Raw genomic sequence first — 17475 nt, forward strand, 5'->3', positions numbered from 1 at the left:
AAAGAAAGGATGAACACTTTCTGGAAATTAAGAGTTGGGCACTTGCTTTAGGGAGTTTAAGTCACCTCTCTGTTGCACTCTGGATTTTCTTGACATTTGTGACCGAACATGAACAATTTTCTACAGTGAAGAACTCTCCAAAAATAAATGACTATAATGACATTTATTTAGTTCCCAAAAAATATATTCTTTAAAGACAAATTCATATCCTGTATTTACAATTATTCAAGGTTTCCATTCACAACAAGAGGAGGCGAGGAAGAAACATAGGACATAAAGGAGAGATACAATACAAATCTGTGACAAAAACAACCATCTCTTTTGCATGTAGAAGCTAAACAGTAATACTATGACAGGCCGCACTGTCAGAAAAATAGCCTTCGTTAAACTGTTCTCCGTTAAATAAAATTATTCCTTTCTTTTTTTCTCCCTTTGTCTTCTCATAATGTCGTTGTCAGAACTCGCTGTGGTGCTGTCCCATGGTGAGGTCTGAAGGGAGGGAACAGAACAAAAAGAAAAGGCATAGGTCAGAGGCGAAGTAAGTGCATTTCTTCAAATGTAAGGGACAAATATGTGTCCTAAATACTTACAGCAATACACTTGAGTTTCATTTTTACAGAGTACGTCAAATAATGTTAAACTCTATTTATGCAAATTAAAAAAAACACTATAGGTAAATTGTTTTATGTCTTTTCACCCTCCACTACATGCCTGATGTTGCTATCAGCGTTTTCTTTGACATACATTAGCTGCATTCAGTGAGGGGGCGTGAATAAATGGCGGCAGATTATTTAAATGACATAGGTGGCGATAATTCTGCGTTGGGGAGGGGGGGGGGGGCGGCCCCCGCAGGATATATTAGACTGCTGCCTGACGAGGCGTTAAAGTGGGGACTCAATCAGATGATTTATGTGCTGAGCTCTGCCTGCCGCCCAGTCAGGTGTAACAGTGTTTACCTCTACTTTAAGGTTCATTTAGCAGGAGACATGTGGAGAGAAATTGAGGTTGATAATGTCATAATGCCAAATTGATTTGAAACGCATGAGGTTACCTGTCAGTGATCAGCTGGAATGGGGACTTCAGGGAATCAGTCCTGTGGTCGCTCTCTTCGTCTGTGAAAAGAAGAATAAGACCAAATTAAATAACGACTCATTGGTTAGAATAGTCTTCGAAATTCCACTTGTAAATTGGACTTATATTGTCCCGTAGATAATTATTTTTGTTGGATCAGTTCTTGTTGACATGCGCGTCCCAGTGGCTCTACTGAGGCCTGTTCAGTAAACATTTTAATTAAAAGAGGCTCGTGCAATCAAATGCAGCCCATACCATCTCTTTTTGGACTGAAGCTTCCTGACGACTCTACATCACTGTCGTCCTCCGTCCCCGAAGTTCCGGGGCCAGCCGCCGCCTGCCGTGCGTCATGACGCACAACCGGCACCGCGCCGTGGAGAGGCAGGTGTCCGGCCGGCGCCCCGCCGAGGAGCGACCTCATGTTCAAAAGAGAGTTGGCATTCAGAAAAGCCGCGTTGGCCCAGTTGTGCAGCTTGCCAATCTGGCATGTATAAATCCCATGACCCGGGAGTAAGGCCGGGTGGCCGGCGGAGGCCAAAGCCGCGTGGTGCGCATGGGCCGCGGGGGAAGGTTTGTGAGAGCTGTCCGGGGCCGTGGCGGTCTCAGCCAGGGACCAGATTTTGGGTTTGCTCTGCGGTGGTCTCTGGCACTCCTGTCTGCTGGGAGAAAGATCCACTGCGAGTTTGACAACAGGCGATCTATTGAGAGAAATAGCCGCCTCCACTCCTCTCAGGCCGTCCACAGAAAGTGTCCTGCTGCTCTCGGAGCTCTTCGGCTCCGAGGCCTGCTCTCTGTCGGCCAGGCCTGCCTCTCCCTCTCCCTCTCTCTCTCCCTCCGCCTCTCCCTTCCCGGAGCCCGGCTCCCCCGCTCGCTGCTCCTCGGGTCTCTCGATATCGACAGTTTCCAAATCAATTTCCTCCTCTTCGTCTTCGTCGTCGCTGCCGTTCTTGCCGTGCTCGTCCTCGTTGTCGCTGCTGAAGATGCGGCCGTCCCGGTCCTCGGCGCTGCGGCCCCAGGTTACCTTGTTCTCCTTCTTCAGGCGTCTGCGGGCGTTCGCGAACCAAGTCGACACCTGGAAGAAAGAAACGTGGTTGTTTTTTTTTTCACGAATTATAAATCAGAATAAAATCACCACTCCATTGACAATACAGAGCTGCAAAGTGGAAATATAAAATGATTAAATGTGTACAAATCCTCATTATTAAATTGTCATTGAACGAGCTTTGCAATCAGAAATATCTGGAGACTTTTTTTTCTCTCTCGGGCTGGAAGTGTGACTTTATGTAAGTCACACAACTGCATTCACATATTAAGTAATGTAACAAGTATGAACTATTGCTCTTATAGGAAGTGATAAGTATGACGTAACTTTTGAAAAACAAGCACATGGATTTATCCTTCTGTGTGGAGACTGATGTCGTATCAAATGGCCCCCAGGTTCCATAGGGCCCCTAATAAAAACACTGGTCTGATTTTTCAAAATGTTTATTAATGCAGGCCACAGCTGAAATATCACACATTACCCACCTGTGTGAGTGTCATCCGGGTGATGATAGCAAGCATTATCTTCTCTCCTTTGGTGGGGTAGGGGTTCTTCTGGTGCTCCTGCAGCCAGGCCTTCAGGGTGCTGGTGGTCTCCCGGGTGGCCGTCTTGGCCCTGGACGGGTCACCGTACGGGTACTGGCCGTATGGGTAGAAGCCTTGGGCGGCGTGGACAGGTAGAGAGGCAGGGTGGGACCCCGGGCTGTCCTTCAGCTCATACTGAGAGCCCTGAAATGGTATGAGAGGGGGAGAGAGAGAAAGAGAGAGAGAGAGAGAGGTGACAACTTGTTGAGTGGTGTCGAAAAATCCCAAAAAAATATCAACATTTTGAATTTTTATTTCTGATGCAAAAAAAAAAAAGTTTTGAAAAGTTTCAATATCCCGTCAATTGGACACCAAATGGGCTATTCATCAGATCAGGAATTAGACATATCTTGAATTAAGAAAATAGCCAATTACAATTATTATTATATTTTCTACAATGGTTGCCTTTTCAAATTAAAGCTATTTAAACATTTCAATATTTGTTTCGATTTAACAAACACACAAGGGCTATATTTAATTTCTAAACGGTCTGTGAACATGTTTCTTACACTATGAATTATTCATTGTGTTTTTTTAAATTAATAAACGCTGGCTTACAGTAGATTACATCTAAATTACCCGTGATGTTTACCCCTTAAAATTTCCACAAAAAAACTTTTAATAAACCTTAAAGGTAACGCATTTCTCGTATGTCTTATGATTCAATAATTAGCCACAAAGAACCTATCTACATACTGTATATTAAGCATCAAAAGCATGAAAATAATGAACACTTTAATGACGAATTCACTGAACATTTGTACTTAATAAAAATTTTATTTATTAGCGACTGTGAAGCCACGAATACCCAGAAAAAAAAAATTGTCTGTATTTACATATCTTAATCCCTTTACACTAGCGCATTGGTTTACAATAAACAAGAGCTCAGCCACACCAAAAAAAAAAGCAGTGATGGTCTGTCATTAACACCTGAGCTGCTTCAGCTGTAGTAAGCGTCAAACTCTCACCATCTGGGTTATGAGGGCGAGGTCTGTGGCTCCGCTGTACGGCAGGAAGGCACTGTAGTTGTGAGCCGCCCACGGGCTCCCGTACATCCCAAGCATGGAGCCGACAGCCGCGGCGGTAGCGGACGAGCTCACGCCGCCTTCAGTAACTCCTTCCCGGGCAGAGGCCGGTCGCTCGCCCCCGTACACCTCATGTGAGGCACTGAGGAACTGGGGGTACCCCAGCTGAGGGAAAGACATGTCCGGAAAACACGCACTGTAAATCTCTCTCAGAAGCCAAAGTCACACAACAGCAAGAGGAGGCAGGACACACAAAAAAAAAAAAATTAAAAAAAATAGAAAGTAGCAATCCCCAGAAAGAAGTAGAAGAAGGATGAAGGGGGTGTCTAAATCACCAGAGTCCCCCTTTAAGAAAACTGTCAAGCTTCCCCACTTCCACCGACCCGGAGTTGTGTCAGAGCCGCAGTTTTGGCACCTCGAGTGCGGAGTGATGCGTGTATCTGGCCGCGGGAGCTTCTGGATGTGGAGCTGACTGACTGATTGGCAGCCTACTTAAGCACCAAGCTCCTCCTATGCCCGGGGCAGGCGATTAGTGCATTGGTTAGCCTAGGTCGTGTGTGTGTGTGTGTGTGTGTGAGAGATATCTAATTTCTGCAGTCTTCACTGTGTCTATACAGAAAATTGAACCTGTGAAGTGTGTGCAATGTGTACATGTGTGTGCCCGTGTGTGCAGTGTATATTTGCTTTTTATGTCGCCCGTATGACTTTATTTAACAAACCTCTGCCTTTATAGACAGTTTATTATTGTACAAATATGGTTATTATAATAATAATAATAATAATAATAATAATAATAATAATAATAATAATAATAATAATAATAATGAGAGAACAACTGTTGCTATTTTAACAACCGACAACTATAACTGTTTTGACATAGCCTATCTTTATTTTAGGTGTCATTTTTTTCCTCCACGCTTTGACAGCTGATCGCAGGGTATGCCGGGACATTCTGTCCAGCAGATGGGCCGGGAGGCATCGATATGCTCGGCCAGATCCGAGAGGAATGTCCGTGATTATCGACGGAAGTCAGTGGAGCATATTTTCAGAGCGAAGATAAAGGAGTATGGAGGTAATGACAGAGATTGACGAGGATAAGAGATAGCAGAGATATGGAGCACACAGGAGCTGTGGAGTGGAACGTGACAGATGTTTGTTGAGAAGAATGGACTACTGTACTCTGTTAGGACTACGTAGGTATAAAGTCACTGATGTTGTAGAGTATATTAGGAAATAAAAAAAAAAAGGTAAACGTAGGCTATACATTTGATTTGATTTCATGTGATGCAAAAAGAAAAAATAATCTAAACATTTATGTGTAAAAAGTGTAAAAATTGGAAGGATACAGATTGATGTTTTCTCATTGAAAGTCTCACGATCAAAACAGCAACTCTGTTTCAATATGCTCCTTTGAACACACACATGCACACTGTCAAACTCAAACGCACACACACACACACACACACACACACACACACACACACACACACACACACACACACACACACACACACACACACACACACACTTGGTTAGTGCTAATGAGGTTGGGCACCCTGCGCCCTGCTTGGTGGCCCTGTGGCCCTCCTGGGTTCCCTCAGAGGTTAGCTGTGTAATTACTCCATCCCCATAAATACAGATTCATCATTTCACACAGGAGCCCCTGATGAGCTTGGCTGAGCTGAGAGAGAGAGAGAGAGAGAGAGAGAGAGAGCGAGATGGAGAGAAGAGAGGAAGGGGGGTGGTGGTGGGGAGGGAGGGAGGGAGGGAGGAGGGGAGGATCTAATGATTTAATTACAGTGCTTAAAGCCCACTCTGGCTAAGTGATGGTCCTCTCTGTCTCTTTCTCCCGTTCTCTTCCCTCCTCAGCGCTGGCACCTAAAGGGCTTTACTCATGAATCTCAAAGCTGTTTTCCTAAACACATATTATGACGAGCACCGCCGCCACCACTGCTGCTGATGTGTGTGTGTGTGTGTGTGTATGAGAAAGAGAGAGAGAGAGAGAGAGAGAGAGAGAGAGAGAGAGGATGCTTAATCTCCATGGCATTTTAAATGGCATTCATGGAGAGCGACTCTATCCTCATTGCCAAGGTAAATGGAGCCAGGGGACTCTCCATTTCAGCTCGATAAAAGAGCAATGTTAAAGACCCTCACCATTTCTCCCTCCCTCTCTCTCTCTCTCTCTCTCTCTCTCTCTCTCCATCCCTCTCTCCCTCCCTCTGTCTCGTTTCTCACTTAAAATTAATGTTTTTCTTATGACAGGGGAGGGAAACGAGACATATCCACCATCTAATAGGATAATATAGCCCCATTCACCACCACCACCACCACCACTACCCCTCCCTCTTCTCTCTCCCTCTCTCTCTCTCTCTCTCTCTGCCTTTGTAGCTGCCTGATTTCCATAGTGTCTCTGTGGAGAGGCAGTTAATGAATTCCTCTGAGCTGGAGAAAGGGGGAGAATGGTTTGGCGGTTTAGAGAGAGAAAGAGGCAGGGATAGGGGGAGGAAGGCTTTGAGCTATGCCATTCAACTTCACAGCCTCGGCCTGCTTGTGCATTCACTGTGTGTTGTGTGTGTGTGTGTGTGTGTGTGTGTGTGTGTGTGTGTGTGTGTGTGTGTGTGTCTTTTAACATGAACCTGCTAAGACTACCAAATATTTAGACTGGCCTCGGACCTCTTTTTATGGCGACGGTGGATTGAGGGATCTCAGGAGGCAGCTTGACTCTATTTGAATCCCATTCCCTGCTATTAGCTCGGCCCAGACAAAGGAATAACTTACTGCAGGAAACATTCAAATAAAGTCCCACAATCCACTTGCACTGGCCATTTCCCCTTGGGTAATTTGCAGTGAGGTAAATGAAGTAACCCAAAAACATCATGAAGCTGATTTTTAATCCTTTGTTTGCTTCGCTTCGCTTTGATTCGCTCCCCACTCTTATTCTCAATTAACTAATCATTCGGTAACTTCAGGGTAACAATCCCGCAATGCAATGGGTTTAATTTTATAGCTACGTAAATTACAGTTGTGCAATTCTACACCTGTCAGTGTTCCCAACATATTATGATTTTTTTTATTATGGCTTATGAAAAGTGTGTGCGAGTATGTGCCAGCGACACATTTTTATGCTACAACTATTAAAAAATATGACAGTAAATGACCATGATATCAATCATACTTGGAACACTACGACTGTATTAGAGTTAGGTAGAGTTACGTATGCCTGATCTGTACCAGAAACTCATCCGTTCTCCACATGTGAGTAGAGGGTTAGGCACTGACCTCCAATGGTAAGGGTCAGGATAGTCCATTAGTCAGGGGACAGGACCTGATCGGATCGGGTTTCCAGTACGGATCAGGTAGTGACAGTCCCTTGTGGCTCATCAAAAATAAAACTGCTAATGAAGGCAGGATTTTTTTTTTAGTTATGCCGCCAGGCCGGTGCTATGATGTGCCTGCATGGAAAACAAATCACTATGCAAATGATTTCATTTTTCTTTTCAGCTATCAGGCTACTAAACACAACCCGTTGAACTGTGCACTTGTGATGCTGATGTTTGACTGTTGTCGTTATTTATATATTTATTTATTTATTTATTTCATTTACATGGATGGGATAGACTGCAACAATGAATTGGCCCTTGGGGATTAATGAAGTAATCGGAATCGGAACCCTGTGCTGTGTTCACAGCGCCTTCTGAAAACAATGTAATTATGACGTGTTGTTACCATCAGAATATTTACATACATAATATTCTATTCTGCTGAGGAGGGTCTGGCTGGTCCACACAGCATTCCAGGATGGGATAAAAACGTGCTCTGGTTTGTTGGCATTTCTATAAACCAATCACAATCGCCTTGGGCGGTGCTAAGCGCTGGGAAGAGCCATAGTGCCGCTGCAAAATAGCCTCGGGAAGGAACTTGTTTTGGTGGAACATGTGTACGCTCAAAAGTTGTTTTAGTCGTGCAACAGAAAACTCCAATCCAAAAGATTTGGACAGATAGTCTAGCTAGCTGTCTGGATTTACTCCGCAGAGATCTGAGGAGCAGTTAACCATAGTCCTCAGAAATACACCGGAGTTTAGAATGACAACACAAAGAAAGTGGAAGGTAACGGACATCCGCCAAAAAGAGTGAAATCCGGCAGAATTTCCGGCGACAACGGAGCAATCCCGGAAGTGGAAGGTCGTGGATATAGACTTAGAATATTCTGACCACAGGATTTCTTAAGTACTACTGCATGCATGTCTACACGTGTTTCATTTGAGTGCACATGTGTATATGGAGGATTTGCACAAGCAATAAAACTAATTATTTTTTATGTTAAAAGGGAACTTCTAAAATTAATACATACATATAAAAAAATATTTACTGACATCACAAAGTCTGCCACGATACAATGTCGATTCGATTCAGTGCAGGGCCCTGCGACCAATATGGGACGATACATAAAACATTTATATTTATTTACAAAAAGCAACTAAAATATGATTTGACAGTTTCATTACTAAGCTCTTTCAGACATTTAAATTAAAAACAAACTACTCTTTTTAATACAAAATAAATAAATATAAAAGGTGGGAACTTCAAAATAAAGGCGCATCTTTAAGATGACGGTATTTATCAATATCAAGTTAAGTCAAGTCAGCTTTATTGTCAATTTCTTCACATATACTCGACATGCAGAGGAATCGAAAGGTGGGTTTCTCACCATCCCACGGTGAAAAATAAAAAATGCACAACGGATAAGACAAGACATTCTAACACAAGAGTAAAAAAAAAAAAAAGTGCTCAACAGATAGGGACATTTTCCATAATACTAAAACAATGAACGGCAGTATATGCAGTATGCAGTATATTTTCACTTTGTATCGATAATATTGGATCATTGAGGATTGAATCAATATATCTATCCAGATCGATGTATCGTTACACCCCTAGTACATAGTGCATTATATATATATATATATATATATATATATATATATATATATATATATATAATTATACATAGTATAATATAATTGATTACATTTTTCAATTAACTTGCCTGACACTGCTCTTTTGTCATGTGTACTCCTGTAAATTCTAAATCTTTGTGAAATGAATAAGAAATCTTGATGATAAGGTGAAATAATTCTACTTGTTTTCCTAAAACAAATGTTAATTTCCTGAAAAACAAAGCTGATAAGGTCAGGCCCGTCCTCCAAAGTCAAGAAAATAACACTCGATAAGAGCTGACATGCTTTGCAAAGAAGCAAAAATGATCCCACTTAATTGTCACATTCCTTCCGTCGTCGTTTTATTTTGCTAAATAAATCGTTTTCCGCGGGCTTTGTGATCAGCTTCCAGGATGTCAGAGATTGTGGAGAGAGCAGAAGGCAAGGAAGGAAGGAAGGACAAGCGGCAGAGATAAAGAAAAAAAAAAAAAAAACCTATCCTCACCTACTTGACAGCAAAGATAAGCAGTGATAGATTCAGCTCTGACCTGATGTTAAAACAGATGGATCGCTCTGACGCAAAACAGATAAAGGCTGCCAGCCTGAGGTAGGCTAATACATTCAGCTACCCAACGTTTTATGGTCCCTCACACTGAGCTCGTACTTACTTTATCGCTCTCTAACACTTTTTTAATCACCGTGATATTTGACATACAGCACGGAAGATGTCTTTCATAGCCCTAATGGCCTATATCACCTATTATATATGACCTGACAGCCACTTGCCTGGAGATGGATCCCGTTGGTTAAACATTTTGACCCAGAGGGGAAACACTAGACAAAGAGCCTATCATTAGCAATTAACGGGCGTGCCTGTGTTTGTTTGTTAATAGCTGCTTTAGAAGTGCAATGGGACTCATATACAGTGGATAGGGCTGATAACAAACCCTGACCCCCGGCATTGGGTCACTTTGAATCGCTCAAAATGGTCGCCCCCGCTTGTAGAACTCAGCCGCGTTGCCTTTTCTTTTTTCTTTTTTTTTTATTTATTTGCCGACTGCGGCTGAGAGCTGCCATTAAATACAGTTCCATCATTCCCCGTAGAGAGAGCGATGAAAACAAGCGATGTTCAACAAGATTGCTGACTGAAGAAAAAAAAAAAAAGGTGAATTCCCACCTCCTCCTCTTTACAGAAAGACTTAGCGGGGGGGCTTTTCTCATGGCCAGGGATCTGATTGTTTTCTAAACGGATTATTAACTCTTTTGTTACAGTAGGGGTCACTTTAATGCGTCTTAGGGCCCATTAGCATTGCTTTAAAGAGCACACACACACACACACACACACACACAAATTGCGTTCTAGGACTTGGCGTTTCTTGTCTTTGTTGTTCACAGTGGGAGCGGAATGATACCGTTATAATGCTGTCAAAGACAATACCTCAACTTAAAAGTGGGAGTGTGAGGCAAGGGATGTGTGTGCGTGGCTGTGTATGTGTGTGTGTGTGTGTGTGTTGGTTGTGATGAAAAGGTGCCCTTAGGAAGACCAGTAAGCTTAATGCAATAGTGCTGACTTCAATAGATACCTCAAAGAGAAGTGGCATTACACAGTCCTCTCCACGGAAAATCCCCTACAAGTCCTTGACTGAGAGAAGGATCAGCTCGGTCTTCACAGGACTGACGGAGATCATCGAGCCAGAGGAGTTAGGCTCCGATTCAAACTTGTCACGATGACAGATATTGTGTAACTATGTATTTTATATGCAATATTTGCTTCCTGTTCATCTATTCGAGCTACAGTTGCAACTTAAGCTACCCTTGGGAAAATCAAAGACACTCGGGTCAAAGCATCGCAGGGTCTCCGAGCACTGAGGTGTTTGCTGTTTGGCTCATATTGACCGTATGAATGTGATGCTGGTGGTGGGGGGGCCCCAGAGACCCTCGGAACCTGGCTGGGTGCCTCCCCCAGCTTTGAGCTCCTGTTCTGGGGGAAGGATAAAGAGGGTATCCCTTACAGGCCTGACCTGCAGCCACCCCCTCCATCAGAGAGAGGGTTCAAAGGTCAGATCAATTGGCTCCCCATGGCCCCCTGTCTGCAACAGGACTTAATCACCTATTAACTGCTGGTGAGAAGGAGTATTCTTTCATCCAGCTCAAATTAAAGCTCCTGGTTTATATAACGTCCTACTCGTATTGTGTGTTTCAAAAGCCTTCATGCCAGGTCTTATGTTAAAGTCAGATTTTGCAGATATTGCTGCGTTTGAGTACAAACGTAATTACAGTATAAGTGCAGACACAACTGAATGATAGAAGCCAGTGTGTGCCTGCCAATACAAATGGGACGCCAGCCAATATTGTCATCCATTGCGGATATGATGTCGGTATACATGTGATTTTGCCAAACACACTCAGAGATGTCTTCCTGTAAAAGTCCTGCCATTAAAGTTGTTTCAAATGAAGCACGCGTTACATTTTGTATTTACAAGTCATGATTTCAAGTGTCAACTGTAAAGAATGTCTTCTTTTTTTTCTTTTGAATTGTCTCAAATAAAATGAAAATGTGTAGATACTCTGCACCGAACTCCAGTCAACAATGTGACAGTTTTTGATCATATTACTCTACTGGGGAGAAACAGTTGTGTCACACAATCAGTGTGAGAAGCACCAATCTACGTTACTCATTGAAAAAGTTATTGCATTACTACACTTACACATTACTAGGGTTGGGCATCGTGAACCGATTCCTACTCAGAATCTGTTCAAAAATTACGATTCCAGTGGAATCGTTTCTTTATTGGAATCAACAGCCTCCCCGTTTCTGTTGCATTTCTCCTCTTTTAGTGGAGGTCAGCCATCTCTCCACGCCTGCAGCTTTTATGTCAAGCTAAAGCCCTTGACACACCAAACCGACGACCGACCATCGGCAGAAAAGGCATTCGGACTGATAGGTCGGCTCCCCGAGGTCCAAAAAGTGCCTCAGAATACACCGAAGAGACGCTGCTTGAGCGTACGTTCTGCGCGCGCGCGAGACGCAATAGAAAAAATGAAAACCGGAAATGACGACACGTCACGTGGGATCACACGTAATGGCGGCTCGTTCGAAATACGATCTCTTATTTTACGAAAATAGCTCACCGAAACGTGTTTCTGAAAACATTTTAAGCGAGAAATAGGCCGTGCAGTTGCTGAATCTGATATCGACAAAGGTCAGTTTAAAAGATTTAGTTAGTCACTCATCCCGCTCATTATTTCCGGGTTAGCACCGACTGCCCACCCTCCGACCAAGCATGTCAGGTCGGCCAAAATGAAGGCCGACGGCTCCTCCGACTGACGACGGCACAGAACACACCAAACAGACTCGAGTCACTGACCTGGCCAGACTGTCCGAAGGCCGATTATCAGGTTGGTGGATCAGGGCCTTAACGTGTACCAGACCATTTTGTCAGGGAGACCAAACTGATATCAACCCTCCATCAAACTTCCACTAAGCTAGCGAACTAGCCGATCCCCAAATTGTCAAACAGCGTGTTGCTGGGATTAGCAACCGTAACGTAGTTACTGAAAACTTAATCACAGTATATTGTAACACACAACTAAGTACTGTGCTACTGCTCAACAATGCTGAGAAGCATCACAGTGCAGTGCAGTGCTTTCACTGAATTGCAAATCATTTAAATTACGTCAAAGGTCAGATGACTATTCTATATCTATCTATTTTATTTATATAGCCCAAAATCACAACTTTTACTCAAAGGGCAAAATGGTTCATGGGTACATCACACGACATCACCTTCATCCTTCACCCTTGATTCAGATAAGGAGAAAAAAAAACGATTTGATGGGGGGAAAAGGAAGACTGAAAAAAACCCAGCAACTTTGGGGTGCAAACACTGGTAGGACCTGGACCACACAACCTCCTCTCTAAGAGATCCAACTACACCCAGAATGATGGGCGTCGGACTCGGGGGAAAAAGGGGACTGAGTACCCAGGGCCCTCATGTGAGGAGGGCCCAAAAAGATGCTGGAATGAATAGCTGTGGATGCGGGGAGGGGCCCATAGAAAATGCCTTTCTAAAGGGCCCAGAATTTTGTGCTACGCCCCTGCCCGGAATGATCTATCTACATAGATCAGGGGTGTCAAACTCAATTTCACTGAGGGCCACACTGGAAAATGAGAATCACATCAAGAGCCAGACATGTATAGTTTATCGACAAGCTTTTATTTAATCGAAAAAAGTAAAATATTTTTGACTGTATTATGGCATGTCCCATATAGCTTTCTCACTTCAGTTTAGTCAACATGAAAGTCATGAGAAAAAAGTACATTAGCCATCGTGTAATTAGCAATTCAGATTATATTTTTAAAAGCAGGCTACCACACAGCCGACTCAAAACAACCTGTCTCACAGTCTGAATATGACAACTCGAGTCTCAAAGTCTGTAAATCTGCCAAACTCTGCTTTGAATGTCGCATAGATGCAGTTTGAAAAACAGGTTTCCCGTCTTTTGGGTTTGGCGTAAATTCAGGCGGGCCAAAATTGATGGTGAACCTAGCCCGCGGGCCTTGAGTTTGACACGTGGGATGTAGATTCAATAAATCGATTTAAACTGAATATCATTGTAATTACAATTTGTGACAGGATAATGCTCCACTTTGCCCTGCAATTGAATATCATCAAACTGCTGATCAGCTATGAGCAGCTCCATTTAAAAACAGTCATACACCTAGTATGTATCACTAAGTATCAACATTGAAATCCACCCACAATATCCATATCGTTCACATCTTTGTCACCAATTTTTGCACACTCCATCCAAAAAAAAACAAGGTACAGGAAAGCAAACGGATACATGAACTTGAACTAACTAACTGCAGAGATGTGCTGGAGCTTTTTTGTTGTCGTTACTTTCAGGCTTTGACCACGAGCCATTTGGGTGTGCTTCCTGCTCTTAAGCTCTATCAACTTCCTCCTAAACCCTACACTCGCTCCAAACATCTCCACCCTGCAACAAAGTCAGTCTGACACGGAGGAGAACCCTTTGGGTGAATTGTAGCCTGAAAATTAACATTCATATATAGTTCATACGATCATAAAAAAAAGAAAACACAATTGAAAGTTTTGGTACTTTTGGGAAACTTTCAATTATGATTTTTGTTTATAATTGTGTGTACAATTATAAGATAAGAGAATGATCCATATTGGTAAATTAAGATGGTACAGCAGCAAAATTAATTGGATATAACACACATAACAATGTAAGTAAATGGTGGTGAAGAAATAGCTGCAACATTTCATATAAATAAATGGTTGTTTGCAAATAATATAACTCAGCTTGCAGCCAGTTTATGAATATTTGCATTCGCTAATCTAAACACCTGGTGTCTGGTAGGGCTTTCCTGGGCGAAATCCTCTGGCACACAGGAAGTGATGGGCTTTATTTCTTTGTTTGAAATAAACAGAAGAAGAAGAAGAAGAAGAAGAACTGGGTAGTTAGCATCAGCGGCGATAGCCACCACAGATGAAGAGATGTTGGATGAAGAAAAGAGCAGTTTACCTGCAGAAACTCACACCTTGTCGACTGGTAAATCCGAGAGAAAGATAACACAGGCGGCTGTGGCTAAGTGGTAGAGTGGTTGCTTGCCAATCGGAAGGTTGGTGGATCGATCCCTGGCCCTGCAGTCCCATGTCGAAGTGTCCTTGGGCAAGACACTGAACCCCGAGTTGCCCCTGATGCTGAGCATCGGAGTGTAAATGTGTGTGAATGATTATCTGATGAGCAGGTGGCACCTTGGCCACAGTGTATGAATGTGTGTGAATGGTGAATGGTTCCTGGACTATGTTAAAGCGCTTTGAGTAGTCTTTAAGACTAGAAAAGCACTATATAAGAACAGTCCATTTACATTTACACGACACTGGCTGCCGTGCTGCAATTGAAGTGAAGGGCTTTTTGGGAAATGTAGTGCACTAAACTAAGTTTAACCTCAAACTGTGTTTTGAAAAATTTCAGCAATCAAATCATATCAAAATAAATTGAGAGTGAAGAATTGTAAAAAGAGAATATACTAAAAAACGACATCAATACCAGTATTATAGTGGAATAACATAAATGAAGCACAGGGCTATACCGTGACTCAGTGCGTTATATGGATGTACACAGTGGAGCTCGACAAAAAGCCAGACTGTCACATATCTGTTGCAAAGACTCAATAACAGAGAGTCTGTCAGGCTGCTGTCTGTCAAGCCTTTGAGAAGGAACAGTGGAGGTGGGGAGCGTACATTCCTCACAGCGGCTCCATGCAGCTCGGCCAATTAGCAGCTGAGTGGTTTGTTTTAGTCCAAGTGGTGATGAGATGTTGTGCTGGGAGGCAGCCCAGTTCATTAAGCACACTGTTGTCTGTGGTTTACCCAGCTTGCCGGCTTTAACAGCCTCTCAGCACTTGTTTACCAGCCGCAAATATGACAGACTGCATGTCTATTTGACCGTCTGTTTGTGTGAGTGTGCATGTGTGGAAGTGATGGAGGAGGTGGTGAGTTTGTGTGCGTGTGTGCGTGAGCTCCGTCTGCGATTTAAGGTACTGTATGTAGAGGAGGTGGACACAGTGACACCTGTACAATATATGCAATTCAATATAAAAACTCTACAAACTCTGACATTACCATAAAGTCGAATCAACACCTGTCTGAAAAAAAACGTGTGGTTTTAATCTTCACAAATGTAGCCTTATATAGTGTTATATTGGTTATTGCATTGCATTTGATTGTACAGTGATTCATTTTGATGTGTGTGCCTTTGTGAAGAGTGACACTGACGCATCTTGACTGAAGCTGGATCTCAGAATGGGATCATTTTCATGCCAAATAAATAAATAATAAGTGTTTTCCTCAGTATGCTATTCTTGTTATGACGGAGATGCCTTTGAAACAGAACATAGCCTCCCTATCGCCAAAAAAAGAACATTAATATTGGAAAATTCTGCCAAACCTCGGGTTATGTCAAATGCTGATGTTATAAAATGTCCTCCCTTCTACAATATCTACGTATGCCACCTGTGGTGTGGTTAGGGCTAGGAAAAGATCATGGTTATTGCAAATACACTGTGGTTAAAGAAACAGTTTGACATCTTGGAAAATTCACTTATTCCCTTTCTTCCCAAGAGTAAGATGAAAAGATTGATATTCAATCTTGTAGTCATCGTGTGATAGCAATGAAACCAGCAGACACTAAGAAATTCACTGCTCCCGCCCAAGAAATAATAATAATAATAATAATCCCCCTCTGTAGTTATTACACAATTATTATACAATTTGAACAAACTAAATAAAGTGTGTTTATTTATAGTGTTTGGAGGTGCTGGTGGGCTTTTCTTTTGTTATCAACTGTTTTACCTACCTTCAAGCCCGACAGAGAAGGTTAAGATTCTGTCCATAAAAACGCTAGAGGGTTTTTAATTTGAAACAGAAAGTGTTGAGTTAAATGTATTTGTGTTCATGTCTGTGACATATTCTACATATCCACACTGAAATTGTATATTGTTATGATGCCAACATGACTGTCAAAAGATCATTTCACCGTCTATTTTTGCTGTGAACTGTATGCTTAATCTCTAGATGTTCCCCGGCCGATATGCAGCCGAGCCAATTTAGTAAAAGGGGTTTTAAACTACAGTATATCAGTAACAAATACAAAATACAAAGATGGTACTGTACCATCTTTGTATTATTATAAAACATAGAGCTCAACACACAGGGTGAAAAGAGGAGCTGCAGCAATGTGTAGTACAACAAATATACGATGTTTTCTGAAAATTAAATACATAAACCTATTCTGTTACAACCTCTAAATACAATTATGAACCTGAAAATGAGCATAATATGAGCACTTTAAGAAAAACTTGTCTCAGTAAGATTTGTCTTTGTAATGCCCTCCCACTTAAGTGTAAGTAATTTAATGGAGTGTATTTTGATCCATAGCAAAAAAAGTGTGATGCAAAAGTTACCATCAGTAACTAAATGATTCTGACTGAATCAATTCAGAGCTGATTCAACTTCTCTGAGGCTTCATCAGTTTGTAATATAGTATCATCTGCAAACTTGATAAGTTATACCAACTGCAAACACCATTTATGTGCAAAGAATACAAAAAAAGAACATATATTATATTTTAATGTTTTTAAATTGTATTGTACAGATTTAATTATTTCATAAACCAAGCCAATATTAGCTTAGAAGTTGGATTATTTGTCCATATTTTGCCTGCCAGTCCACATTAACACTCAACATTCATCCAACATGTGCAGCCTTTCAGCCCAGCTCACCACCCACCAGTCCAATAATGACTCCTAATCAATGTGACTAATGTCTCTTTTCACCGCTTGGACAAATATTAGTCCAATAGAAGCAGTTAAAGTCCAATTATACCTTCCCTTGCCCCTTTTGTTTTCTCATTCAACACAGTGTGTCAACCATGCCGAATAAGCTACAATATAAAACCAGAGGATGTTGACCTAATGAGACCCAAGCCCGCTCTACTCTTACTGATAAAACAGAGCCAGAATCACTCACTTTACACTCCGCAACACTCTCACTCTTTCTCTGACAAAGACAAAGAGCGATTATGAACGACCGAGAGGAAGATAAGAGACTCGCAGTGTATCCTTTTCGTCTTTTTTTTCCCCCCTCACCCGAAAATTTTCGAAGGGCGGTTTATTCAAGATGTCACAGCTGCATGCATCTTAGTTGGAGCGTTCAGGAGGGTCACGGCTTTGTGACCGTGTCTGTGTGTGTGTGTGTGTGTCTCAGAGCAATTCTTAAGGCAGT

General features: G+C 42.2%; 1 protein-coding gene across 2 annotated transcripts in view; it reads right to left on the reverse strand.

Moving 5' to 3' along the window:
- Positions 1-144: 144 nt before the first annotated feature.
- Positions 145-17475, reverse strand: part of irx1b (iroquois homeobox 1b) — a 57185-nt gene continuing 39854 nt past the window's right edge. The window contains exons 2-6 of one of the 2 annotated variants that reach the window (XM_039819253.1): positions 3666-3887; positions 2599-2841; positions 1327-2143; positions 1052-1112; positions 145-489 (exon numbers count right to left, since the gene is read on the reverse strand). In XM_039819253.1, the coding sequence (XP_039675187.1) occupies positions 441-489; positions 1052-1112; positions 1327-2143; positions 2599-2841; positions 3666-3761 (1266 nt within the window). In that variant the 5' untranslated portion in view covers positions 3762-3887 and the 3' untranslated portion in view covers positions 145-440. Of the gene's footprint in view, positions 490-1051; positions 1113-1326; positions 2144-2598; positions 2842-3665; positions 4200-17475 lie in introns of those variants that run through there. The other variant, XM_039819252.1, reaches the window with a different exon arrangement.

Source organism: Perca fluviatilis, chromosome 13 (genome assembly GCF_010015445.1).
Source record: "Perca fluviatilis chromosome 13, GENO_Pfluv_1.0, whole genome shotgun sequence".
Lineage (NCBI taxonomy): Eukaryota > Metazoa > Chordata > Actinopteri > Perciformes > Percidae > Perca > Perca fluviatilis.